The sequence below is a fragment of the Embiotoca jacksoni genome, unplaced genomic scaffold, assembly GCF_022577435.1.
Source record: "Embiotoca jacksoni isolate LCO1_2020_lvr unplaced genomic scaffold, fEmbJac1.0.p SCAF_5, whole genome shotgun sequence".
Lineage (NCBI taxonomy): Eukaryota > Metazoa > Chordata > Actinopteri > Embiotocidae > Embiotoca > Embiotoca jacksoni.
Window position 1 is genome coordinate 14,051,590 of NW_027185403.1, and position 27,773 is coordinate 14,079,362.

Below are 27,773 nucleotides of genomic sequence, written 5' to 3' on the forward strand. Positions count from 1 at the left end.
TTACTATATATATATATGTATATTATGTCACACAAGACACCCACAAAGAAAAACAAGATAAACACCTGACCCTGTGGTAATCACACTTCTCATTAAAAGTGAACTGCTCACACATGTACATAGATTTTGATGCAAATAAGCAACACACAATGATATGTGATATATCTGGATATGCTTGAGGTTAACCCATTGTGTGCACCCAGATGACTTTTGTAAAAGACAAAATCACACATGGTTGTCAGTATAGTGACTTCACTGACACATAACTACCTCATTGAGGTTGCCCCATGGTGCAAAAGATCATTTTGATGTACTCATAGATTTAAATAGACTACATGGAGCCCAGTGAATGTTTGGTTTGAACTGCTACTGATTTCAGGCTTCTCATCACCTTGAACCTCGACAATTGACTGGTCAAGACTAAATAGTGCCTCAACTCAACAAAGTTCCTGCCTTTACTTTTTACTCATTATTATTTATACAATTTTCCAAAATAGAAGGAATGCCTGTGGGAAAAGAGGTATATTTAATGGAACACTTTTTTAAACTTTCTGTGACCGTGTTTAAACAGTAACGGATCCACAATTGAGTTATTTTGAGATTTGAAACACCAGAAAACAACATTAAAAAAGGTGTTTCTGTTTTTTGCAGTAAAATGCAATTGGACACATAGTTCGATTATCTTTATAAGTATTATGTGTGTCAACATCCGTTTTCTTTTCTTTTTTTTGCATTGTATATTGTGACCGAATAATTTATTTGTGTCCTTACGTTAAGCAATACTGCAGTATGAAAATACTCCATAAGAGCAACAAACCATGAAAGTAAACATGTGTTACCTAAGACATATATCCAGGCACCAAATGTATTCAAAGTAGATTACTATATAAAATGTACTAAATAATGACACTTAAGTAAGGTGCCAATACATCAAAAATATATTTAATTACATTACTTGAGTTATGTAATGTTTGCTGATTTCTATCTCCACAGATACCAAAATGTATTACTGGAGAAGGCCATCACCATTATTATAGTGTCCTTTCATTGGCTGATAAGCAGTTTAAAGCAGGATAATATGAAATGCCTTGCTAAAGAGCATGTGTGAAGTTCTCCTGCCCATAATTTTACAGAGGGTTTCTCTGATTTCAACAAGTGACCTCTGTCTGGATTGCTTACGGTCTATATTAAAGATTACTTTGAGCTGCCACCACATCAATATTTTGGATTAAGAGAGTCGTGAATTTGAATGACGCCTTTCTTTTTCCTCTGAGCCAAATTTTAAACTGATGATCTTTTTGTCACAGTAGAAACCAAAACCAGTAAACTCTGGTTTCAACAACATACTAAAATAAGCATCTAGTAACAAGGTTACTGTTACACATCATCATTAAAAAAAAAAAAAAAAACAACAACTCAAATATCTATTGTGGTATAGCCTATTGCTAAAATGAATAGTGTGTAGTGTCAAATAGTGTTTGTCTTGGCATATTGTGATGTTTTGAGTTGTTATTGAGCATGAGCTCTGTTTGGACTTGTTGTAAAAAGTAGCCTGCATGTACTCTACTTAAAAAATAAAAAAAATAAAAAAATAAAAAAAAATACAGCTGAAAAGCATTACTAGTTATTGAGCAGTGTAAATAGGGTGACTTGGATTAGTAGGCCAGACGATACCACCAGGCCAGCCCGGGCCTCTGATAGAAACGTCATCGTTTTAGGGCGTGGACGCAGGCCCGTCGGAGGCGTTCGGTTATTCGGCCGGGATTGCCAGGTGTGTAAAAACAAACCCACACTTCACATAATTTTAAGATATTACCGTGATTTTAACAAAGTTTAGATTCTAGGGTTTCTGACGCAATTCAAAACACACTGATATTCGTTAAAGAAATACTTTAAATCCGGCCGAGTTCAGAGACGTGGTTGAGTTGCGGTTTGAAACGGAGGTGATATTAAGCGCGCCGCTGTGTAGTTCCCGAAAGGGGGATGTCTGGGGAATTCTGGCAACCCAGTGCGAGGTTTCGGCAGCATCACGCAGGTCTGATCAAACACATCCAGGCGTGTTGCATCTACGCTCGTTTCAGGTAAATTGATGAATGCATTTGTCGTTCGGCCTGAAGGTTTCACGGCGAGGCGCTAACACCTGCCGGGTTCTCGGGACGGCGTCGGTTCCGGTGTGCGGGTCGGATTTAGGCGTTACAGTCCCCGTAAAAACGTGGGTGAACGGCGCTAGCTTTGGAGCTAACCGTCCACGCTAATAACATGGCGCAGGCTGAGAGGGCCGCTTTTGTTCTTGCGTCTGGGTGCGGTGGTAAAGCGTGCTCAAGGCCACGCGACCGGTTTGAAAGAAATACGGTATTTTAAGTGCCGAGTCGCGATATGTCCTCTGCGAGCTTTTACGTGCGAACCGAAACGAGCCGACACCGGAAATATTGTCGAATGAAAGAAGCTAGCAACGCGTTTTGCGTCGCCGCCGTGGAGCGACTCTGGGTTGGCGCTCTTTGTGAAGTGGATGCTCGCAGTTCAGTTCACGAGAATTTAGAAATGAGGTGACTCCGATGGAAGCTTGCGACTAAGATGTCCGGACGACACAAACCTTTTGAAGCATCGAAAAGCCACAACGATGAGATTTTTTTTTTTTTTTTTGATTTGCTAAATGCCGGTCGCGGCTACGAAAACGGTCTCATGGAGGCGCTGCTGACCAGCCCTCATTCATATCCAGCTCGGTCCATAAAACCCGATTTACTCAAGTCGATCAAAACCTTGATGGGTGTTTTACAAGTAGAATACAGTTACTCTGTGGACAGTATGTGGGGATTGATACGACGGAAGCGTGCACCACAGTGCAGAGAGAGATCCTCGGTTATGAGTTTTTACTCCAGCCAGTTTCAACGATGTGGTGCACCTGAAACTACAAGAGAGATAAAGTTACTATAAAAAAAAAAAATCCCACAGACTGAGATGATGATTACTGTGTTCCTGGCAGCTTCTGCCACATGGATCGGAGTCAAGTCAATGTGCTTGTGAAGTGGAACAGAGATGCACTCAAATGCAGGATGTGAATGTTTGAACAGTGAATGAGGAAACTGAGCCGAAACTTATTTCTGATCTGGACACATGACTGAAGATTGTGCTTTTGCACTAAAAGATTCCCTTTGTTCCTCAGGGATTGTGACCAGTCATGGCTGATGAGGGATATGTAGTGCGAATCAGGGGTCTCCCGTGGTCCTGTTCAGTGGATGAAGTACAGAGGTTTTTCTCGGGTATGTATACATTACTCCTTTTTTTTTTTTTTTTTTTAAATTGTTTTAATACAGATACTTTATGCAATTAGAGATGATATGATAATGATACATTTCAAAAGCAGATTGCAAAGTCATCAACAATGGAGGCGGCATTCACTTCACCTACACAAGAGAGGGGCGTCCCAGTGGTGAGGCGTTTGTCGAACTGGAGACGGAAGACGACCTGAAGATTGCAGTGAAGAAGGACAGAGAAACTATGGGTCACCGATATGTCGAGGGTGAGTACAACAGCAGGCAGATGTCGAATCCTTTCGTGACAAGTTCTGTCACGGTTTCCGCTCTGATAACTAATTGTTTTGTGTCCGGTGATGTAGTGTTTAAATCCAACAACGTCGAGATGGACTGGGTCATGAAGCACACTGGCCCAAACTGTCCAGAGACGGCAGGAGATGGGCTCGTGCGGCTCCGAGGTCTTCCCTTCGGCTGCAGCAAGGAGGAGATAGTGCAGTTTTTCTCAGGTAAAAACAGGCCATGTTCACCGGTTAATACTAAATCCCCTTAATGTTGGCGATTTTAAACTTTTTTTTTCTCCCGTCGCCCTTGTCTTTTTTCCTTTCTCTTACCGACACTTGACTACTAAAGAAGTCAATACGCCGTTGGACAATGATTACCTATTGTAAATTATTACATAAAATAATGATGAAATTATTTGTTTTTTTGATTGGTAATCAGTGAGGAGATGACGCCGGAAAAGGAAGCTTGTTCACACTTTGTAAAAAAAACTTGATGTTTTGTTCAAGGGCAGGAATCTGTAATACAAACACCCTTTCCCATCTTTACACTCATATCCATATTCATTGTGTCTTAGTTTTTCTGAAACAGGGTCTGATGCTAAGTTGTCTTTTCCTCATGGTAATATGCTGATGATGGAAGGTGTCCCAGTCATCACTGATACAACTTCTCTCTCTTATCCCAGTATCATTTTTTTTCTCCTCTTTTTCCCCCATTTCCTCACACCCTCGTCTTTGAAACACATTTCTCTGACACACAGTATATGCCAAGTGTCAGATTAGTTCCTAATGGGCGAACAGTAATTTTCCTCATGTCACCCACCGAGATCCTGTTCTCTCCTCATCAATACACCAACACTAGCCTGATGTCCCACACAGTGCCCTTTTCCATATTCTTCCTCTATCCTGTCATTTATATTTTATCCCCAGAATCCAGTAAATGTAACTCGTGTAAATGGCCAGTCTCTGGTTAAAAACTGAACTGGTATGTGTGATGATGTGTAGAGTTTTCCATAAGTTTTCTATCTCTCTTTAGAGAAAGTTCTCTCTGTGATTGGGCATGTGATTTAATATGTCCCCTGCTGGGGTTATCTGTCCTTGGGTTGAAGGGTTGGAAATCGTGCCAAATGGGATAACATTGCCGGTGGACATCCAGGGGAGGAGTACGGGGGAGGCCTTCGTGCAGTTTGCTTCACAGGATATAGCTGAAAAGGCTCTAAAGAAACACAAGGAAAGAATAGGGCACAGGTGGGGATGGTTGGTTGGTTGGCTGGATAAGTTGCTTTTCTTATGGTGTGCACCTTCAACATCTGAACCAAATGCAAAACTGACTCTACATTAATCCTGGATACTTTTAAGTATTTTGACACATTTACCACACACACGAACACTAATTCCTACGTTAGATTCACAATGTTAAGTGGGAAGATTAGTGCTTGGGCACCATTCAAAGCTATGAGACGAAGCCTGAATTAGAGTACACACCTTATTTAGACAACAAATGGTGTCTCTGCACTAAACATGAGTCCAGGTTGATAAATGGTAAGGAGTCTCCCTGGTGGTAAAATCAGAGGGCCACTGTACACAAGGATCTGGAGCCCACTGTTACAGGTAATGCTTAGAGTGGGTTGCAGAAGGACAGGAGCTCTCTCTGTGCCTCTAAAACCAGGACAATGGCTGTCATGACGAGGACACAGGACACTATTCCATCATAATGAATCCGATCTGGAAATCGCTCCAGGTAACCATAAGAAAAGTGTAAAAGTCACTAAGGCCCTTATCAATTTGGACACTTCCTTTATTCAACTGAGTAAAACGCTGTTCTTTTAATCTACTTCATTAACAACTAGCATTAAGTACTCAAAAGATATTTCTACCTATGGACTACACCATGGCAGCATCTGCATAGCCCAGTTTCACCAGTATTGAGCAAATGGAGTTTTCGTCCATTCCCCATGCCCTCACTGTGGTATCTCTATGCTCTTAGGTACATTGAGATCTTCAAGAGTAGCCGCGCTGAGGTGCGGACCCATTACGAACCCCAGCGGAAGCCTATGGGCATGCAGAGACCGGGCCCCTACGACCGGCCCTCAGGTGGTCGCGGCTACAACATGATGGGCCGAGGGGGATCCTACGACAGAATGCGCCGAGGAGGCTACGGAGGAGGTGGGTGCAAGGACAGCTGAAGTTAGACTTGGCAGTCTTGACCTGTGCAGTTCTTTTGAAATAATTACTCACCCCATGCCCTTTCATTGTTAATAATGCACAACTGAAAAAAACGAGATCAGGATGTAAAGTCCTCAAAGACACCGTGTTCATCTCCATTATGTATATTCAGGTGTGTCGGATGGACGGTACGGCGATGGCGGCTCTTCCTTCCAGAGCACGACAGGCCACTGTGTCCACATGAGGGGGCTGCCATACAGAGCCACAGAGACGGACATCTACAATGTAAGTCGTCGCTAGATCACCGACATCTCGTGTTTTCTGTGCATAATAATGCAGATTTTGATTAATTTGTTGAACCGTTTTCATATTTTAGTTCTTCTCACCACTGAATCCTGTGCGGGTCCACATTGAGATCGGCCCTGACGGCAGAGTAACCGGAGAGGCCGATGTAGAGTTTGCAACGCACGAAGATGCTGTGGCAGCCATGTCCAAAGACAAAGCCAACATGCGTGAGTCTACTTTAAAACAACTGACTTTATCACCGACACCCTTTTTTTTTATACTGCATGTTCACAATGATTTTTGTGCCCCTCAGAGCACCGCTACGTGGAGCTGTTCTTGAACTCAACAGCAGGCGGCAGTAATGGCGCTTACGGCAGCCAGATGATGGGTGGCATGGGTGAGTATTGTTGTTTGAATAAGAAATGCCTGGACATAAGCTCACATCTCTTATATTTACATACAAATATAACATCTTAAGTATATGTTATGCTGCTGTAACTTCTTAAACCTACTGTGATTTGTCCTCTACAGGGAACCAGTCATCTTACAGCGGTGGCCAGTTGAGCTCAGGATACTCTGGAGGATACAGCAGCCAAGGAAATATGGGCGGTTACAGTGACTATAGTGAGTGTCAGCTGTTATTATAGTTTTCTTCAACAGCCACCTTAAACTTCACCCTTTATAGAGCCATGATGGGAGTATTTATTGAAGGCTTTAACAGACTTGAGTAACTCTGAAAAGATTCTAAACTCGCATAAAAATACACGCGAGCATAGAAACAAACAAACAAAACGAGAAAGCACAGCGAGTTATTTCCTAAAACTAGACTGTCAATGTATACAGTGCAGTTAATTTTGAAATGGGTGGCCTATGACCAGTGGAAAAACGGCTACGTTCGATCCTGATCTGTGTCTTTATAACGTTGTTACTATTAGTCAGGCTTGAGGTGGGCCTCTGAACAAGGAGGAAGTGCAGTCTGTATTTGAGGAAGGGCCCGATTCCCCCACATGTCACCTGAGGGAATCCTGGCTCTTTATAAATGACTGATCCAGAGAGCTCTCCGCTCAGGCAACATGGATGGAAGTAAGATGTTGGAAACTTTTCTAGGCTAGAAACAACACAGAATTCACTATTTGTGGAAGACGTTTTACATTTGGTACTCTCTCTATGCAAAAAGAATATCTGATGTTGTGACCACATGCTTGTCTCGGCCTTCATTAGTTCTTAAAGACGAACACTTTTCTTCTTTTTTATCTTGGAAAAAACAATTCGGGCTAATCGGGTAATATTCAGCACTGCTGTGTCCTGACTGATACCGAGACCTTCAAACTTGGCCAGCTGTGTTCTTGAGGGACAGAAGTGCAGCGTGGTGTTTTGGTGTGCAGTACTCCTTGATGAACTCCCCGGTCCTATAGTATGTATTCTCTGTCTCTTGTTAGGTAACCAGGGCGGAATGGGAAGCAGTTACTACGGCGGCGGTGGAGGAGGAGGAAGCAGAGGCTCGATGAATGGACTGGGAGGGGGATGGGGAATGTAATTTTTTTTTTCTTTTTTTTTTTTTCTTTCCCTTAATTTGATGTTTTTTAACTCAGCATTTTGCTGAACAGACTGGAAATGTAAGTCTCACCTAGTAAACGTAGGATAGGGTCAGGTGAGGTTGTTTTGAAAACACTGAGGTTTGTATTTTTTTTAAGTGGATGAGATTCAGTGAGAGGTGAGATCATCTGTCGTCAGAAGTGCTGTTCGTCTTCCCCATTCCTCACACATTTGACACATTACAGAAACCGTGCTTTAAATTTTCATTACCAGGAAGAGTGCCGTTTTTGTGTTACCGTTCTGCAAACACCTCGCTGTTTCTTGAGGTGAACTCATGGTGGATTTAAGTTTCAGTGTCTGAGTGCATGAACAAAACTAAAAATGTCTGGTATCTCCTGATGTTTAGACTTTGTTTCATCTTCTCCATAGTGTTAAGCCTTTTTTTTTTTAAGTTCCAGTTAAAATGTTGGTCTGAATTCACATTGTCAGAGCATGTTTTCTTTTCTAAAGGTATGACTGTTGATAGGATAGTTTTTCTGGATGAGGGCAAATGAATTTCAAATCTACCATCATGAAGGTTTGTACTGCTTCAGACGCTATTTGTATTTCCTGTGCACAAAGTGAATAAACTAGTCTGGAATATCTAATTGAAACGAGCATTGAAAAGAAAAAAAAAAAAAAAAAGAGGCTTTATTCATTTATCAAATATCTAGTTAAAAAAAAAACTTTTGGTCACCATTCCCAAATTAAGAAAATGGCTGAGTAGGAGTTATTGTGATTCACAGACCCTTTTATAATACATTCTAAAATAGTTAAATTTGTCAACATTCTACAGTCATTTACACGATTATTTAGTATCCAGCAGTGGAGCCATAACTGTAAAGAAAACGACGCACGACTAGTTGAGTATTAAAGTACAATTCTTCTCTAGAAACCAGCAACAAACACAATCCGCGGTGGGGCCTCGACATGATTTACATCCACAGTCTGAATTAGAAAAACTACACACGTTAATAAGGTCGGTTTATCAAGTGAGTACCAAATTGTTTAACTGCTGTTAGTTCATTCCCAGGAAATGCTGATGACAAATATTCAAAACGTTTTCAAGCTGTAAACGAGTCTCTTCAGCATAAACTATATCGGCTCATCCCATCGGTTATAAAAAAAAAAAGGCGGCCATTGTTTAGTACAGATGTACCTGAATTTCAGGTAACGGTGGCAATGGAACACCAAATCACATTTCCTTAAGATTTGATGAGGTTTTTCCTTTACGATCAGTACTTGGAATCCAGGCGGATGAGTAGACGCGGTGTTTGATACGCGAACGCTTCGAAGGTGTTTTGTCAGGAACGTTTGGAGGAGCTTCTCTGCAGCAGGAGTGAGTGGCACACGTCGCACACTCGCACGGGCCGAGGATACGAGGGTAAGGCCAGCTCGTTGCTGGAACAACTGTTGCAGTAGATGTCGCCGCAGTTTCTGCAGTGGTGCTGCAGACATAAACGCACAAGGCTGTAGTGATGAGCATGAACAGAAGTTCGAAAGAAATGCAATGAAACGGGAGCCTACCTTTCTGCGCGAGATGGAGAACTCCTTCTGGCATCGTTTGCACTCGGTGGCTTCGTCGTCTTTCAGCCAGGCTTGGCCCTGGCGAGATCGTACGAGATTGGGCCGCTTGTGATTTTCAAATTTTACATCATCAATAATGCGAGTACACTATTCCTAACTCCTTTTACCTTCAGGGCTTTGTTGACCTCCTTGAAGTCCTCCATCTTGAGTTTAGACCTTTGACAAAGATGAGGACAACAGACAAAAATCAAACAACCAAAAACAGACACAACATGACGTGTTTTCAGACCAATAATAATAATAAAAAATAAAAAAAATGACAAATACTCACTGGCTGAGGTGCAGCCCCATCTCCTGCAGAGCCTGTTCCTGCTGCTCACACGTCTGCTGCAGCTGCTGCTTCTCTTGCTTCAAATCCTCCAGCTCCTGCACCACCAATCCAGACAAACAAAGGCAGAATATCCATTTCCGTGCAGGATTACAGAGGTTTGGATTACATTGCATAAAGAAGGCTTAAAAAGGATGAACATTTTTGTTTGGCTAAAGCTGTCTCACAAATCTCCATAACATTATTTAAGTAAATAAACCCTTTCTTTAGGCTAACTGCAACTAATGACCCTGATACAGGTTTCAGATAAAACCCCAGAATTAAAACAAACCCAGTGGTAATTACAAAAACACATGTCTACATGGCCAAGGTTGGCAGTGAATTCCAAGACTCAAGGGTAGATGGTCCTTCCCACAATGCAGTTTTATAATTTGGTAGTAACTATGGACCATTAACATTACAGATCCTCCTGGTGCTCTGAGTTATGTCCACTTCAGCGACATCGTTGGCCTCCGGAAATACTCTCCAAAACTTGGAATCTTAAAACAATCACACCTTTGATATTTTGGGCTTAGATTAGAGATGTTGGTGCCTGTGGTAATTAAACTTGTGTTCTCTATTAATTTCAGCAAAACGGATTGCACCACATATAACACTGAGACGTCTGTTGAGAATTTAGGAAGTAAACCAGGTCGAAAACCAGATTCTACAGTTTGTGTTCCGCTGTTTTATTTTAGCTGCAAGGGTTGAATTTACTCTTTCACTTCAAAAACCACAAAAATATTAGATTTTCTCTGGGTTCACGAGAGACATTTTTTCTATCAATGTGGTTAAACCATTACTTCCTGAGTTACTGGACCCTAACCCTGGTGTGTGTGTGTGTGTGTGTGTCAGTGTGTGTGTGTGTGTGTGTGTGTGTGTGTGTGTGTGTGTGTGTGTGTGTGTGTGTGTGTGTGTGTGTGTGTGTGTGTGTGTCTGACCGTGTGCAGTCCCTGAAGCTGCTGCATCTGTGTGCGTAGTTCCATGCTGTTGTCCTGTTCCCGCTGCAGAGCTTTTTGCAAGCTTTGTCTCTGTTCCCTCTCAGTCCGCAGCTCGTTCTCCAAACCCAGCCTGTCCTCAGAGAAGAGACGCTGCTTTCAAACATGTACAGGTACTGTGGACGACTGCACATTCAAAACCTTCATCAAATCATGTGTTAGACCTGACTTGATGCATCAAGAAAATGACCCGAGATCACAACCAATTATTCAGACTTTACGCATGTTTCTACACTTATGCAATTTATGAGACATGACATTCATGGCAAGAACTTATTATGGCGTTTGACTTCTGTCTCTTACTTAAAAAAAAAAAAAAAAAAAAAAAAAAAAAGGTGTCCTAAGACCTGTAATTCATTTGGGAACTATGTAAGATTTACTCTATACAATGTCTGTATTTCCACAGCCACTGTGCTTTTAAAAAATGATACAACTCTACCTCCCTACACTGCAGCTCACCTGATCACAGTGATGTTTTTTTTCTTAAGGAATTCCCAAACCACACCTCAGTCTAGAGTTAACAGATTATTCAAATCAATACAACGTTATAGATGTAACCTCGAGCCTTTCTTTTAAAGATTGGCCCCAAAGGGAATTGCTTTTTAAGTTGTGCCTTTCATTCCAGGAACCTTTCTTTTTAATTGTAATTTTATCATCCTGCAGTCTCACTTTCATAATTTGTGAACCGTTTTTAGAAGAGACTCGACATATTTGGATATTTTTTGAACGGTGTGTCTCCTAACCTTAGTGTATCCAGGTCCGTTAGTTGTTTCTGCATAGCATCCACTTTTCCTTCCAGCTCCACCCTCATGTCTTTGTCTGACTGGTCGCTCTGTTTGCGCTCCCGCTCTGAGTTCTGTAGTCTGCGACTCACAAAAGACCAACAAGAACATTGATTTCAAGGAATATAACTTGAAAACCAACAGAAACTCACACGTTGCACAGATGCATACCTCTGTTCGAGGTCCACCATGGCTCTCTCCATTTCTTCCATCTTCTGCTCGAGCTGCACGGCCTCTGCCTGCATTTTATCTGCTTGTTGTTGTGAGTCCTGAAGAACCAGACGAGTTGTATGAATGTGTATTCTGTCTGTGAGAGTGAGAGTGAGAGAACTCCTCTGCGTCTACCTGAGCTTTGTGGAACATTTGCAGGTTTAGGGTCTTGACTTGGTCCAGCTGGAGCCGCAGCGCTGCCAGCGTGTCCTGTTTCTCGTGCGTGTCCTTCTCCAGCAGCTTCATGGCCACCTCCATCTCCTGCTTCAGCCCCACCTGCAGCTCCAGCTCACGCTCCAGCTCCTAACATCATCCAAAGAAAATATAATATGTAAGGTGCGAGTCAAACCGTCTCATCTCAGCACAAAAGCTCTCGACAGGATGTCTTGCTAAAGTCAGACACAGAGTGATCAAGTCTCACGGTGTTCACACTCCTGGCTTCTAATCACGTACTGACGATGGAGTATGGACATTAAACCGTCCTAATCTCAGACAATGCTTTCCAAAAGCTTGGCCATCCCACCCAAGAAGCAACCCGGCTGCTGATCACCTTTTACCGCCACATGCGTGTTATCGTGCGTTCAGGCAACTGGGAATCGGGGAAAGTTTACGTTTGGGAACGTCCCATTTCCAATTTGAGAGCTACAAGCAGGCAACATGGCCGCCCTCAGAAAATGTGCTCCATTTCTGTCAGAATATAGAGGAGCAACAAACAACCTTATCGCCATCCATATGAACCAGCACGGGGACAGAAGACAGCTCAGGAGGTCAATATTACTCGCACACATCATTTCTACACGTTTAAAAGTATTGGCATTCATAACATTTAACCCAACTACAAAACCGGGGGAAGCGAAGCTAACCAAGTCTGGCGACAGCCGACTTACTTTTAACCACAAATGCTGCCACGTCAACTGGAGTCAAACCGACTTGTTTGACTTCTACCACTTTTCTTGTGTTTTCTCACTTCCCAGTTGCTCATGAACGCATCATCAATGTGTAGCGTGACAGCTTGTTTGACGATACCCGACCTGGCGAATGCGCTTTTCCTCTTTGTACTGCTTCCACACCACATTATACATCTCATCCAGGCCTTGTCTCGTCTGTTTGTACGTCTCCAGCTCCACCTGGCTGTCCTGAAGCGCCGCCTGAGAAAAACAAACACATTGTACAGGTTGGGTAATTTTTTTTTTTTATTTATTTGGACTGGTTTAGCTGCAGCTAGTCGTAGATGCTTTCAAACCTCTTCCTTTTTCTGGCTCGACTGCAAGATGGACTCATTATGCTTTTGCAGCTGTTCCTGTTCTTCCCTCAGAGAGTTGATTCTGTCTGTTGCTGCTGTGAGCTGAGGAGAAGAGGAACAAACCGCTTCCTGTTAGTCAACTCCCAGGTACAAGCACAATCACACCACCTCATTCACAAAATATTCCCGACCTCCTCCACCAGTTTGCTGTTGGTCTTCTCCACAGAGTCCATCTTAGCCTGAAGGTCGGTGACGGTGCCACTCAGGTGACGATTTAACTCCTCGATGTAGTGCTTCTGATCTAGTATGGCTGTCATCTTGGCATCGCTGAAAGAGAAACAAAAATGATTTGAGAGGTTTGAGTGTCTGGTTGGACTTGTTATCATGGTGATAAAAAGTTCAACATATTGTAATTTGTATTCTCATCCAAATATGTCGCAAATTCTAACTGAACTTTCAGAAAATTGGCCAAAGAATGTCCAAATTTATGCATTTTTCCATCCACTGCTGTTAGGAGTTGTTTCATCAAACTAAGGAGTGGATGACCCAAATTCTTCAGTCGTGCTGTTATGCCACTGCACAAGAAGAGAGCGCCACGAGGTTACAAGAGCGTCAGTCAAACTTCAAACGAAGGAAAACACAATGGTTGGTGCTCAATTAGATCAGCTGGAGGGACTCAGATTCTAAACTCTACAGTGTGATTGGATTCAACCGGTCTGCCGCTGTGATTGCTTGTTTCACTGTCAGTCAAGTGGTCCCTTACCTTAATCCTAACCCTCCAACAATATAAAACCCAATCACAGGCAAAGCATCCCTCGCGCTGATCCGTTCTAGCAACCACCAAACACAAAACGAGGTGGTGGAAACAACGAGACAACGTGGTGGAAAGCTCGGCGACAGAGGCACTGTTCAATGGAAATGGAGAGTTTTGAACTACTATCTTTACAACTATGAACTCTTGGAAGAGTTTGTTTCTCCAGCAGAGCAGAGAGACTTTCAAGTCTCATTATTTCAGTAAGTAATCATTTATTAGCGTTTTTATGCACAAATTGGAAGATGTGCATACAAAACGGGCACCTTTACAGCAGCTCAACACGTCATGAAAATCAGAGCAGATTAGTTCTTAAAGCAGGCACTCACTGTTTTGGAGTGTCACTGCTGGTGGGGTCCTTCAGGTAAAGGGAGAAGTCGATGACTCCCACCTAAACGAGAACGACAAACGGATCACTGTGTGCCCTGATGGGCTCGTCACTCAAAGAGAAAAGGAGGCGCAGAAAGCCTGTTCGGCACCGACCTGAGAATCAAGATCCTCCCCTTTTATACAAAGGTTTGCATCAATTACATTGAGGCCCACCAGCAGCCCCCCCATGACCGCCCCCCTCCTCCTCCATCACCAGTGCTCCCGAGTCATAAAACTCACTAGGACAGGGATTGAAAAAGACACGTGAAAGAAGAAACGATTCATTTGCATGCGTTGAAAAAAATAACGATTAGAACTGACACGTCATCACATCTAGATTGCGGTGTAAATTCTTGCAAATAAATACACATTAGTGATAACTTTAACCAACCTCAAGAGGTCTTTGCGGTCCAGCATGGCTTTCATATAGTCGGCTACTTTTTTCTGCATGAGTGCCAAATGCAACCAAGCCCTTGCTCTCCCCAAACCGGTCCTGAAAAAGGATAACAGAATAACTATGCTGACTCACAGGTGTCCAGCGTGTCTCGCTTTGCAGCGTTAGTGGAAGACGGTTTTGCAACACCATACTTAATGCCGGGCAGGTCTCTGGCACTTGTGGCAATGTGGACAGACTCTGGGCACAACTTCTCAACCAGTTCCAGAGGTCCCCATATGGACTTGTTCTGACCAATGAAGGATTTCTTGGCTGAAAAAGAAAAATCAAAATGGGAAAGTAACTTTCGCACGCCCCGATTCTGACATCACCCTTCAAAAAGGTCAAACCCGCAGACTGTCTCACCTCTAAGCCCGTGTTTGAGGCAATGCTCCAGGACGACAAAGAACTGCTGCAGAGGAGGGTACTCCGAGTCCAGCGTCCTGCCCAGACTCAGGGAGGACTGGATCAACACTTTGATGCTCAACTTCATCATGCTCAGGAGGTTGGATCTTTCTATTGCTGTGGGGTCTTTGGGGGGCAGAACTGTAAAGAAAGTGTGGCAAAAAGAAAGGCACTGAAATGGCACGCAGACTTAGTGGAGGTCGACTGGAGGCTCGTGTCAATAAAATGCAAACTCAACAGTACAGACAGAGACCTCGTGCACGTTCAGCAAGTCATGAAATCAGGGTTTTGCTCCGAGTCGAGTGTCTTAACAGATGACCGACAGCTATCCTAAGTACAAGAGGAAGTAACTGACTGGTGCGGTTCACGAGTGAGTTGGAAAATGTTCAGTAGTTAAAGTGTCAAAAGGTCGTAGCCAACCTGGAAGCTTTTTTGAAGTGCTGTTGATGTCGTTTTCGGGCTCCTTGTCGGTCGGTGAGCTCACAGCGGCGCCCTGTGAGGACTTCCTCGGGGCAGAAGCGTAGCTCATCCCGCTGCTAATCGTCTCCGTGGCCTTCCGTGCCAGAGACAGAATTGGCGCCGACCAGCTGTTGTCTTGTGCCGCCGGAGCCGACTTCTCCATACAGTCCTGCCCGTCGCTGCCGTCGGGCTCGCCGTCAGTCGCGGGTGTCGAAACTTCGGACTCATCTAGCTGTTGTTTTTCTTCGCGGTCCTCAACAGCTGTGTTTACCTCCCCTGCCTCGTCGGCCATGTTTGTCCCCCCCCCCTCCCTCCTCCCTCTTTTCCGCCCGGGAATTCACGTGACCAGATTAGATCAATCACGCGCGCCTTTCTTTTTCTTCGTTGGATGCGTTTGGCGTGTAGCTACCACGTGTTAAAGTTGCAGTACACCCACCTGCTGGTCTGGATTGGAAATGATAATCTAATAAAAATGCACTCAATAGGAGAAACGAATAAAGTCTGACCCAGAAATCACTTTTTTTTTTCTTTCAATGTCTGACAATAAAAGCAGAAGGTGGACGGATCTCATCTTATCCACCACCACTGCTCTGTGGTGACCAGTTGTTGAATGGAGAGGCTCTGGACAAAGGATATCATAAGTAGGTTAAAGACTCCCATCAAGCAAGTAAATTGACTTAAATTTACAGGACAACCTGAAATCCACAAGAACATGACCACACACACGGATCTGTTTATTAATGTAGAATATTGGCCTTAGTAAATTAAATAATTAAAACACTGCTACATTTTTGTCCATTTTATGTGAACTTGCACCATATTGAAATCCCTCATAAAAAACCAGAAATATGTTTTATCAACTCTATGAAGAATACATAAAAACAGCCAATATTTAGTCACATTGAACACAGTGTAAAGGACAACCTTTGTAATACTCTCCATGTAAACAAAATGCTGTAAAGTTTAAAACAACAGAATCCTTGGCTGGTAACCGGATAGATGTTTTGTTGACACCAATATAGTCGTGTTGTTTTTGCTTTTAGATCACTGTTGAATGGAGGCACTCAACTTAACTTTCTATCTGCAGAGTAACAATGTTGAAATGTGTACATTTTAAATACTTTTTAAATAACTTTTGTCCTTCAGCCTTGTTGTTTGAAGGTTTTAAAGAATTTACTTTTCCATCAGCATGGGTCTGATTTCCTTTTTTTCTTCTTCGGTGGTGCCTCTTAATGAGGCTTACTCCGATCTACTCTGAACAACAACAGATGAGCATTAGTAGCTAACTGTTAGGTAGTGAAATCACAGGTATGTGGGGTCTTCACCGTCGGTTCATATTCAAGTGCAGGCAAAAAAAATAAATCGGACTAATACCCTTTAACAAAAGGTGATCATTCTGTAAATGTTTATGCTGTAAAATGAGCTTTCATGAAAAAAAAAAAGTATATTTACCTCACCATGTAGATCAGAACTCTCATCCTCCCTGCCAGACTCAGGTCTCTTTTCGGGACTCAAGAGGTCACAACTTTCATCTTAAAAACACTAGCAAAGGAAAACTGACATCTCATCCTCTAAAGTAGAAGTTCAGCGACAGGTCATTTAAATTCATCTGTTTTGTTGATCTTGTGTTGTTTTACTGCGTCTTCTCACAAAAGATCTGAGATTCGGTTCTTTCTGAATGTTGCACTTGATGTTCATCTTCCCTCAAATTTGTGTCTGGACGTCTGAGACCTTCGTCACACCACAGTTTCTTACATGATAAACTCGTCCATAACACAAGACAATAGTGAACTCTGGGATTTATTCTGTTGTCTGAATCTGTAGAGCTGCATAATTTATATATCTAGGTATCGCTCTCAGAAGCCTTTCACTATAAAAATAGTGGAAAGCAGACTGAATACCAGTCTCTCACCATTTGATTTGTGGTTGCGGATTTTTCTTGATTACAGTCAATTATTAAATAGACTGCCAAACAGCATAAAACATAAATATTGATTTTCCATCTGAATCATCATTATGGTTGAGATTAACCTATCAGTGCTAAATAAATATTGTATCAACATTACAATAAAAAGGAAACCTAGTAATGTTGATGACATATTGACATTGTAATAACATTGATTTATAGTTGTCTTGACTATAAATGACTGAGTATTGATTTGTAGCTGACCAGGTGACAACAATGTTGAAAAGTCGTTGATTTCTAGTTAAGCGGGAAATATGACTGAAAAGTCTTGAATGTGTTATTAGTTTGTTTACATTGTCTAATATTATTTGTGGAAATACATAATTTTTGCCTGTCAAAATTGTCATTAATATGAGACACCTGAAATGTCACTGAAACGTTATCATCTGTCAACGTTGTCAAATAGACACCAAAGACTTTCGGTTCACTCTACAGTTTCATTAAACACCTGAAATAACCTAGTTAGCTAATACGTTTATTTAGGGTCACTTTAATAACCTGTCTTTTTCTGTCAAAATGTCAAGAATGATGCCTTTAAGTTCCCTTCCTAATGTGACGTTACATGTAGGTGGCCTTAAATTCATTTAGCTTCAATTCAATTAAATTCAATTCAATTTTATTTGTTTAGAGCCAAATCACAACAGGTTATTTCATGGCACTTAACTCATCAAAGTCCTTACAGCAAGATTTTACAATGTTACACAGAGAAACCCAACAACAATTCCCACATAAGCTAAGAGGGGAAAAAAAAAAACTCCTCTTTAAGGGAGAAAAACCTCCAACAAATGACAGTAGGAGGACATTAGCTACTGTGTGCCTGACATTAACTGGACAGGCCGTCTTTTTTTTCTCCTTTTAAGCAAACTGTAGTGATACTTATCCTAAACACAGAAAGAAAATGTATTATAAACTGGTCAATAGGTAATACATTGTGCTTTTAAGCCTTGCATATCACCCATTATGAGTAGTGGGAAAAGTATTCATATACATTACTTGAGTAAAAGTAAAGTTGTCCATTGATGAGGCCTGTTATATAGGGCTTTTTGTAGTTTTTCATTTTTGGCTGGTGCTGTTTGATTTCAGTGGTTGACTCCAAAATCAAACCGCTAATCAAAATATTGAAAATAAAACGATAAAAATGTACAGTTTATATTTTGTTGTTGTTGTTTTGTTTTTTGAGGAGAAACCGGAGCTCCCGGAGAAAACCTCAACTCAGATTCAGTTAACCTAACTAGTGCAGCTGTGGCTAAGATTTAAGGGGGGGGGGGGGGGGGGGGGGGCAGCAGCTGCATTTCATCGGTGTGTCTGTGGGCGTTTGGTGGAGGTCTCATCACTTTCTGCATCTGTTGGATAGAGTCCAAAAAACAGGGGGAATAAGAGAAAAAGAAGGAGAGAGAAAAACGTTGGGTCCTAAGGTGGTTGTGGGTCCCTCAGTCTTCTTCTTCTTGTGGGATACAGCAGCACAGAGGGCAACAGAACCACTGGCATCTCTTTGGCAGAGAAGCCCTCTTGATCCGGACAGTGACATCCTGGGCTGAAGTCGTCTTCTGGTCCTCCTTGCTGTCCTGTTTAAATATTTGATAGAAAATAACAAAAACAAGGATTAAAAATGTGCTCAGAGCCTTCATTAAATACTTAAATAAACTCAGACAAGAATGGGAAACAACCTCTATCAGACTCAAAAATCCTGCATTCACAATGTAGTCACATTTTAATTACATGTGTAACTTGATTTAACATTGAAATCTTTACGAGTCTTATTTTGTCCATTCTTGTCTTTTCTTGATTTGGTAATTGATTTAATTTCCCTTGCTTATTCATACCTTATGGAAGATTATGATGCTCCTCTCAGCCATGTCAACCTCGGACAGAGGTTTGGACAGGGGTGGTATCTCCTGGTAACTTGGGATACTGCCCTCACTGGACGGCAGCCTGTCAGCTTTGTCCATTTGTACGTCCTCTGGTTCAACTGAAATCGGACAGACCTTAGTGCTCCGAAACCTACAGAAACAGCTACATCGCGACAACTTTTTCTTTTGGACTTTGCTGGTAGGTTCATCCTGAAGAACGTCATCTTTACTAACAAGATCTGAGGTGGGACCACTTTGGTCGCTGGTTTGTGATGCCTCCAAGACCAGCTTTAGAACCTCTGAAATTACATAATTCAGCTTCCTCTGTACATCGATGCCATAAATGGTTTGGCTCATTTCCGTTTGCTGGCTGAAAAGAAACAAACAGTGGAACGAAGTTAAAACACAAAAAACTAAAATGTAAACAACAAATGTTTTGGAATCGTATGCAAATGTTTTTAGAAGTTTTAGTGAGAAAATGAGATAACTTACTTTTTAATTAGGCTGTCAAATAATTCCTTCACTATGATGGTGAAGGAGTCTTTCAGACCAGTGAACTGGAATTCTGCAGGTCCTCCTTTGTCCTCTTGAGAAACATCAAGACGTCCATCCTGTCCTGAGGGTCCCGATGTTGCATCCATGGGTGTGACAAGGTGGATGTCCATGACAGCAGATGTCTCTTCATGATGCTCTGCTGCCTCACATAAGTCCGTGGGAGACTTTTCTTGGGGACAAGTACTGATAGATGTCGGGTCTCTGTTTTCAGATCCATCAGCTTCTTCAAAATCCTCTTCCTCTGCCTGCGGGGACTTTTCTTCTGGTTTCAGCTGGAAGAGGCATTCAAAACAACTTCTCATCTTTTTAAAGATCTTTTTGCCAAGTCTATTAGTAGAAACGTGTGACTCTGTCTTGTTGATGTCCTGGGAAGGTCCATCCACCTTAGTAAAAGATGTCTCCTCGGAATTTGGTGATTCTGGTTTTGTCAAAATGTCCTTTGTGACATTGTCTGCTGTGACCTTTTCCTTCACATCCTCCAGGTCCAGAGGGGCAAAGGTGGATTTTTCTTTTTTAGGAGCCGGTTCTGCTGTTGGATTGATCTTGGTGAGGCGGTCTTTCTCGGTCAGGTCTGGTGTCTCCTCTTCGTGCTCCATAGATATTCGCCAGTTGTCAAAGAAAACAGCCAAATAATGCTCCACCTTCTGAAGGATGCGCAAATCTGCTGCGGCTACATTGCTGTCGTCATCATCATCATCACCGTTGTCATCATCAAGCCTCGACTGCTCCTCAGCCTCCCACCTGGCAATATTATCCCACAGCTCAGCAATATCGGCCAGTGACTGGTCCACTGTCTCTGAGATGAGCTTATCAGCAGACTTGGACTCCTCAGCGGTGAGTGAGGGACCAAAGTGAAACATCTTCAAGCCTGCCTCCAGGTCGGGTCTTGAAACCAAACCCATCCCTCTGACTCTCTCTGGTAATTTTTCCATCTCCATCTGTTCTGGGTCCACAGCACTTTGGTCTGTATTTGTATCCTGTTGGAAGAAAACACACAACTATTAGGCACAAGGCAGTTTATTGTCATTGTAAAAAAAAATAATACAACGAAATTGGGTTGGCAACTCATCAGTTCAGCAGCAGAACAAGTTAAAAGATGTATAAAAACAACAAAGATAAAACAAGACATAAGATACTGCATGTACAACTGTTGCTATGAAGCACTTGTGCTGCAACGCACAATACAGTGATGATGACTTTAAATGACGGGACAGGCTCTAAACGACTCCTTTTCCTTCAGGTTTCTTTCTTTCTTTTACTAATAATGAGTGCATGTGATCATTTTACTGTTTCACCACACTGAGCCAGCCTCATCTACTGATAAAGACCAAAAGATGCAGCTTAAAGCTTATTTTGGTTTTGTAATCCAAATCATTGTGTCAATTTATTTTAAACTGATATAAACTCATGTCTCTGAACAGTAGCTTCATGACATTTGTGGCATCGAGCTGTGAAACAATTACGGAAAACTTCTTAAACTCTTAAGTTCGGTACTTTAGTAAAATGTACATCTTTTTCCACAACTGATAACCTCTGCCTGTTTTGCTGTTTAACTGCTGCACAACCAATTTGTCCTTTGGGATACAAATACAGGGATTATTTAAGTGACTGATTCTTACCCGACTTCTTTTTCTCTTTGTGTTTGTTTACTTGTTGTTCATGTTTGCTCTTGTTCAGGTTTTCTTCACTTGAAATGAACAGTTGTCTGCTGGTGCTTGAAATCCTCCCAGTTAGAATGCAAATCTGATCAAAGAGCTGACAAGTGATGTCACAGAACACTGTGACATCACTTGTCAGCTCTTTCAGTTCCGATGGTTCCAACACGCACACACACACACACACACACACACACACACACACACACACACACACACACACACACATTTTTTAAATCTTTGTGAGGATATTGGCATAAAGCTTTCCCTAACCCCTTACTGTAACCTAAGCCATCACAACTAAGTGCCTAACTAACAGCCTAACCTAAACATAATTCCAACCTTAACCCTAAAACCAAGTCCTAACCTTCAAGTTGCCCTTTAAAGTTTCCTAAATGGAAGTTCACAGTTCCCAGTTTTACCACGTGGCGGTAAAAGCGATGATGTCACCGTCATCATTGTCGGTGGGGGCAGCGGCTGCATTTCATCGGTCTGTCTGTGGGCGTTTGGTGGAGGTCTCATCACTTTCTGCATCTGTTGGATAGAGTCCAAAAAACAGGGGAATAAGAATTAAATTGATTTAATTTCCCTTGCTTATTCATACCTTATGGCAGATTCTGATGCTCCTCTCAACCATGTCAACCTCGGACAGAGGTTTGAACAGGGGTGGTGTCTCCTGGTAACTTGGGATACCGACCTCATCCCCCGGACAAACTGGCGGAAACCAGCTGATGTGTGAGGATATATATATATATATACATATACATACATATATATATATATATATATGTATATGTATATATATGTAATATATAAGATAAGAGATAACCAACAAATGAATCACTGTGATTTACAGCATCAACTGTGAACAAATATGCATCAGCTTTTTATGTCGCTGCTGATTGTTTAACAAACTAGTTTTTAGTCTGTTGGGTCGCGGTTGTATTCCGTACGTCAACTTTTACACAAGTTACATCTGAATTACTCAACATAAAACACATGCACGTTACCCTTAACGATTTACTGCACTCTTATCACTTACACTGAGGAAGATACACGTCTTTTTGAGGAGTATTAACCAACCTAAATGTAGAAACAAGGCGGCAGAAAACTTTAGCTTGAGTGCAGCTTGTCTGCAGGGTTTATTCTGCAGCACCCAACGTGTATTAGGATCCTCGTGAGAGCTGTACGCCATCTAGTGACGTCTCTGGGTATTACACTGGCATTGTGCCAAGATATTGTCGCTATACTTAGTTTAATCATGTGAAGCCTTCTTAACCCTTACCAACTACAAAATGAGGAATAGTGTCCGATGAAAACAGTCAATATTTAGTCAGATTTAACACGATATATTGGATAATAACATTAGTAATACTCTCTTTGTACACAAAATTCAGTAAAACTTGAAAACAACACAGTCTTTGGCTGATGCTGTATGGATATTATGTTGACCCCATCAATCTCGCTGTGTTTTTGTTTGTAAATCAGTGTTGAAAGGACGTGATCCAGTTAGGCTTCAGTCTGCGGAGTAAAAATGTTGAAATGTGAAGAGTGTAAATTTTAAATATGACTTTCTAATCGTCATGATTTCATTACATTATGACTTGATTCAGGGGCAAAGTCAGAGGCAAAACCTTTCATGGTAGGCTCTGTTTTCACTCAGTCTTGGTCTTCAGTTTGTTGTAACATTATGGGAATACATTTTAAAGTTATTAAAACTTTAATCAAAACCCTTTAATCAAAACTTTAAACAAAAACACAGCGAGATTGATGGGGTCAACATAATATCCATACAGCATCAGCCAAAGATTTTGTGTACAAAGAGAATATTACTAATGTTAATATATTGACATTCTTGACATTTTGACTTAAAACATTCATAATATTAAAGTGATCCTAAATAAACTCATTAGCTAACTAAGTTGGTGTCTGTGTCAATGAAACTGTAGAGTGAACTGGTGTCTGTTTGACAACTTTGACAGATGCTAATGTTTCAGTGACATTTCAGAGGTCACTTATATTCATGACAATTGTGGCATGCACAAATGTATGTATTTCTACAATGATGTTAGACAATTTAGATAAATTAAGAACATTGATGAATATTCAATTTGATACAGCTAAACATTCAAACTTTAGATATAAAAAAACAAGCTTATCAATTATGAATCAATGACTTTTCAACATAATTGTCACCTTGTAAACCACAAATGAATGCTCAATCAATTATAATCAGTACAAATATAAATCAATGTTATTCTAATGTCAATGTAATCAACATTATAGGTTTCATTGGGATTGTAACGTTGATACAAGGTTCATTGAGCATTGATAATTCAATTTGAAGCATAATGATGATTCAGATGAAATCATCATTAAAACCAAACCTTTGTAATTGGGGTGCAAACAGTACACAATCTACCTTGAGATATTATGAGTATTCCACCTGAAGTCTGTAAATACTCAGAGCGGGATATGATGTAGTTCCCAGTTCTACCATGTGATGGCGTAGACACATTGTACATGCTGTGCAAGATATGTATGGTCCATATGTGTGCATATATATGTGTAATATATATATATAATATGTAATATATATATATTATATATAAACAAAGAGATAGATAGATGTCTATTTATTTATCCGTCTAAAATCCTGAAAAATGAATTAGGGTTAGGTAATATGATCTAACAGACAAACAAGCAACATTTAGGAGGCTTAAAGAGAGAAAGTCAACTTTAATAGAAACTGTGCCACAGTGTATTTAATAGGAGGCAAATTCACACCTCTTAACAATAATCTCAGTTTCTCTGAACGTCATTTGAATTTTCACTGGCCCTGGCGCTCCGCACCAAATTGATTATAGTGGATATTCCAACATATCATGTAGGAAGGATTGGTGTAAGATACTTATTAACACCATCAATACAGCGTACTTTAGCTGTTGCAGTTAAGTGCTGCACCGAGCAGACTCTGTAGGCGTGGTGAGGAGGGCCATAAATACCGCCGTGCCTCAGTCCCGACGCTCTTTCGCTCCGCTCCACACAGGCTGGGAAAGCAGCAGAGACACACCAGACCTCAAGTAACACGAAGAGGTCGCAAACACGCGGAATTAACTCACACAAACTCATCGAAAGAAAAGGGAGGAATATCTAGAACCAGAACAAGTGGGACGGAATACAACTGTCTTTCCTAGAAGTCACTGAAAGATTTGACATGATGAGGATTTTCCATGTTGCGCTCCTGCTGGTTCACGCCTTGGGTACGTTACATGTGCGCTCTTGACGCGCGTGTTTCTTCTCTGTTCAGTTGGATCATGATGTTTGTCACTTTCTTTTTGTGGCCACCTGCGTGACACTGTCTCTTCTCGGCTGTCAGTGTAAACCTCCCTCAGCATGACGGAGCTATATGTCCTGTAAACGTATAATCTTCAAGGCAACGCTTTTCATGATGGAAGCTAATGGGGTCATCTCTCTATTTTAAAGCATGCTTTATGTAACTGGATACATTTATTTTTAACTCATATTCTTGCCTGACATTAGCTAACTGTCTGTCCATGCATTTTGTACGTGTGTATGAGACACAGAGCGTATGTGCCAACTCCAATTTGCCCTCCCGCTACATTTCGCTTCTAAAGCTCAGAAATCTAAACTGCCCCGGTGAAGGGGGGACCTTGTTTTCTAGCTCCATCCCCACTTTGGGCCAGTTTTCCCTCTGCTGAAGTGCCCCTGAGCAAGGCATTTATCACCCATCAACCCCTCTACATCTGAGCCTGTGTATTTCCTAACAGGGAATCACTAAAATCCCCAAATCCGCCTGGAGCTTTCTTGTGCACAACATGTTTCAACTTGCCCATAGAAGTCCGCCCACCTTGGCACACTAACCTGAGTGCATAAGTTGTCCCCTAGAGGAAGACTTTTCTCTCTGTGTTTTTGAGGTCTAACTGTTCCATGCAAATGTTAAGGTTTTTAACACTTTTTCTTCTCTCCTCCAGTGGTGTCCAGACTGGTCAGTAGCGCTGCAGTTGACAGATATGAGGGCGACAGGCAGAAGCACACATCTGTTATCACCCTCATGGACACAACTGTGGACAGGAGGACAGAGGGGAGCCGAGGCATGGGTGCCACAACAGTGGAGTATGGTCAGGAGGGCGAGGCGGAGGAGTACAATGATGAATACTACTATGAAGACGAGTATGAGGATGGCATGTCTGGAGACTATGAAATGGAACTGCCACGAGGTAAGGCAGCCACTTTTGTCACAATTTCTCACCACATTTTTTCCACATACCCCTGAAATGGAATTGACTTTTGCTCTGTTTTGTTGGTTTAGTTTCCATGTCAAGCAAACCAAAAGACCCGTCGGCCATCCTGGAGGCTGAGAGCAGCGAAGGAAAGAGAAGGAGAGGAAATGGAAGAAAGAAGGGCAAGGGCAAGGGAAAGAAGAGGAATCCTTGCCTGAGGAAGTATAAGGATTTCTGCATTCACGGCACCTGCCAGTACCTGAGGGACATCCGCGCCGCATCCTGTGTGTAAGTATCAATCCTGCATCGACCTGCACACCATCTGCAACACAAGCCAATTCATTATTACTCACCCATAAATTACTTCCTCTGTCCTCTTCGCAGGTGCCACCCGAATTACTCTGGTGAAAGGTGTGAGTTCATCACGCTGCCCGTGCAGTCCCCCGAGGGCTACAACAGGACCACGGCTCTGGCAGTGGTGGCGGTGGTGCTGTCGTCTGTCTGCCTCACCATCATAGGCCTTTTATTAATGCTCAGGTGAGTAAAACACACAGAGAAACACACAAACACACTCATAGATCAAAGTGCTTCGCAAATAATAAGATAAACACAGAAAATAGTCTGAAAAAGCTCCTTTTCTCTTGTTTATTTCAGGTTCCACAAGCGGGGAGCGTATGACGTAGAGAATGAGGAGAAGGTCAAACTAGGGTTAGCGTCCAACCACTGAAGAGACAAAGAGAGGTGAGTTAGTAGGACCAGGGCTGCAAACTCACACAGAGAACAACATCTATATATTCTGTCTTATTCACTGCTTGAATGAAATGCTCATTGCCTCTGTTTCGTTTGTCATGTCAGGCAAAGACGCAGAAATTCTACCTCAAAATATAAAAAGAGAAGTGAACTACAAGCAGGAGGTCCCGGATGAGAAATGAACGTATAACGTGAAGAAGGGGGAACAGAGGACGTCTGCCCGATGTTCTGCTAGACGTTCAGAGAAAGAACGGGCAGCTGAACGTATTCCTGATGGCCTCGGAAGAAGACGGCCCGACTGGAAACTGGAATACCGAGCGGCTGAGGGGGATGGACTGGTGATGTGACGAGCACGAAGAAACGAGAAGGAGGAACACGTCTAGACTCTGTGCTGCTTCTTGACTGTGTAAAAAGAAAAGTTTCAAGCGGAACTGATATCTTTTACAACAATGAGAGCTCAATCTGGAAATTTCTTCTTTTTTTTTTCAACAGACAGCATTTTATATTTTCCTGCACAAGGCCATCATTTGTTTGTTTTTCTTTTGTTCTTTTTGTGTGTACAGTAAACAGTATATTTATAATTTTAATTTATTTATTTAAGCTAACTGTATTTATGGAGATTTTTAACCACCTTCGGCAGTTTTTCAAATAATAATGTTACAGTTGTTTTTATATTTCCTATTGGACGATATTTATTTATGAAACAGAAAAGCAAACGATTCAGAAGCATGAAGTATTTCATGAAAAGAGCTTATAGTGCATAGATATCTGACTTTTGACTTTAATTTTGGCACTTGGTAGATGATCAATAGCACTGTGACTAATAAATTGATCATTCAATAGACTTTTTTTTTTTAATTTAATCTTCAGGGTAATGCTTTTCAACACCCTGCTCACACTCACACAGTGACTCACATTCACACCTGAAAGCTGCCCAGTACAACCAGTCGGATCTGTCGGCCACTGCGTGGCTCCACTGTGGGTTCAGTTCTTTGCTCAAAGAAAAAGGGGTGGTGGCTCGTTCACTTTCCCCACCCGACTTTGTCCTGCAGGTTCGGCGATCATTAGGCCACATAAAGGCTTCTTGCTCTGCCTCAGTTTTATAAAGACAGATCAACATAGGTCAATACGATAAGCCATGTAGGCAACGCAAAAACTGTGCTCTCAGCATCTGTTCTGCTAAGACACTTAAAAGGGAGTCGAATATTAAATGCACTGTAGCAAGAATTGGGTATAAATATGTCCCATGTTCATGTCTTACCATCATTAGAGGAGAAACTGTTAAGCTGTCAAGGAGAAAAATGTGAATTCAAGTGTTCTACCCTTTCAAATCCTGCCCTGCAGTTTTGAAGTGATTTTTATTTGTGATTTTTTTTTTTCAGAGAAAAATAAAATGGGATTATCTGAATTCTCGACTCTTGTAGTTCCTCCATCAGTATGTCTCACATGAGTGCCACATGAACCGCTCTGTGTTCTTAACATATTTGGAGTCTCAGATTTTGCATCATAAGGTCAAGTTTATTTTCACTCCTTCATTGGCTTCCTGAGTGGGCCCCCGCATTTATGCTGTTCTGGATAATGACAACACCGG

The 27,773-nt window shown here is 41.8% G+C and overlaps 3 protein-coding genes across 5 annotated transcripts; 2 read left to right on the forward strand and 1 right to left on the reverse strand.

Moving 5' to 3' along the window:
* The first annotated feature begins 1,751 nt into the window (after positions 1-1,751).
* On the forward strand, positions 1,752-8,166 carry LOC138211020 (heterogeneous nuclear ribonucleoprotein H-like). 3 transcript variants are annotated; one of them, XM_069170526.1, is made up of 11 exons: positions 1,752-1,771; positions 3,164-3,260; positions 3,362-3,520; positions 3,617-3,760; positions 4,642-4,780; positions 5,520-5,698; positions 5,871-5,983; positions 6,075-6,210; positions 6,297-6,380; positions 6,515-6,607; positions 7,423-8,166. In XM_069170526.1, the coding sequence occupies exons 2-11, from the start codon at positions 3,179-3,181 to the stop codon at positions 7,518-7,520; spliced, it is 1,227 nt and encodes a 408-aa protein (XP_069026627.1). In that variant the 5' UTR covers positions 1,752-1,771; positions 3,164-3,178; the 3' UTR covers positions 7,521-8,166. The 3 variants fall into 3 exon arrangements, with proteins under 3 accessions (XP_069026627.1, XP_069026626.1, XP_069026628.1); XM_069170525.1 differs by lacking the exon at positions 1,752-1,771 and adding an exon at positions 1,996-2,081; XM_069170527.1 differs by lacking the exon at positions 1,752-1,771 and adding an exon at positions 1,996-2,081 and having other exon boundaries at positions 3,365-3,520.
* A 22-nt stretch (positions 8,167-8,188) lies between these two features.
* On the reverse strand, positions 8,189-15,463 carry rufy1 (RUN and FYVE domain containing 1). Its single transcript, XM_069170524.1, is given in 18 exon segments — positions 8,189-9,006; positions 9,086-9,163; positions 9,253-9,301; positions 9,417-9,511; positions 10,394-10,523; positions 11,194-11,313; positions 11,404-11,501; positions 11,578-11,745; positions 12,474-12,590; positions 12,686-12,787; positions 12,877-13,012; positions 13,826-13,887; positions 13,980-14,063; positions 14,065-14,104; positions 14,257-14,358; positions 14,454-14,571; positions 14,665-14,844; positions 15,124-15,463. Coding segments are annotated over 18 exon segments (2,154 nt in total). The 5' UTR covers positions 15,455-15,463; the 3' UTR covers positions 8,189-8,862.
* Positions 15,464-24,221: 8,758 nt separating this feature from the next.
* Positions 24,222-27,590, forward strand: hbegfa (heparin-binding EGF-like growth factor a). Its single transcript, XM_069171614.1, has 6 exons — positions 24,222-24,451; positions 25,184-25,429; positions 25,522-25,720; positions 25,817-25,969; positions 26,087-26,173; positions 26,288-27,590. Exons 1-5 carry the CDS (start codon positions 24,406-24,408, stop codon positions 26,157-26,159), a joined length of 717 nt encoding a protein of 238 aa, XP_069027715.1. The 5' UTR covers positions 24,222-24,405; the 3' UTR covers positions 26,160-26,173; positions 26,288-27,590.
* The last annotated feature ends 183 nt before the right edge of the window (positions 27,591-27,773 follow it).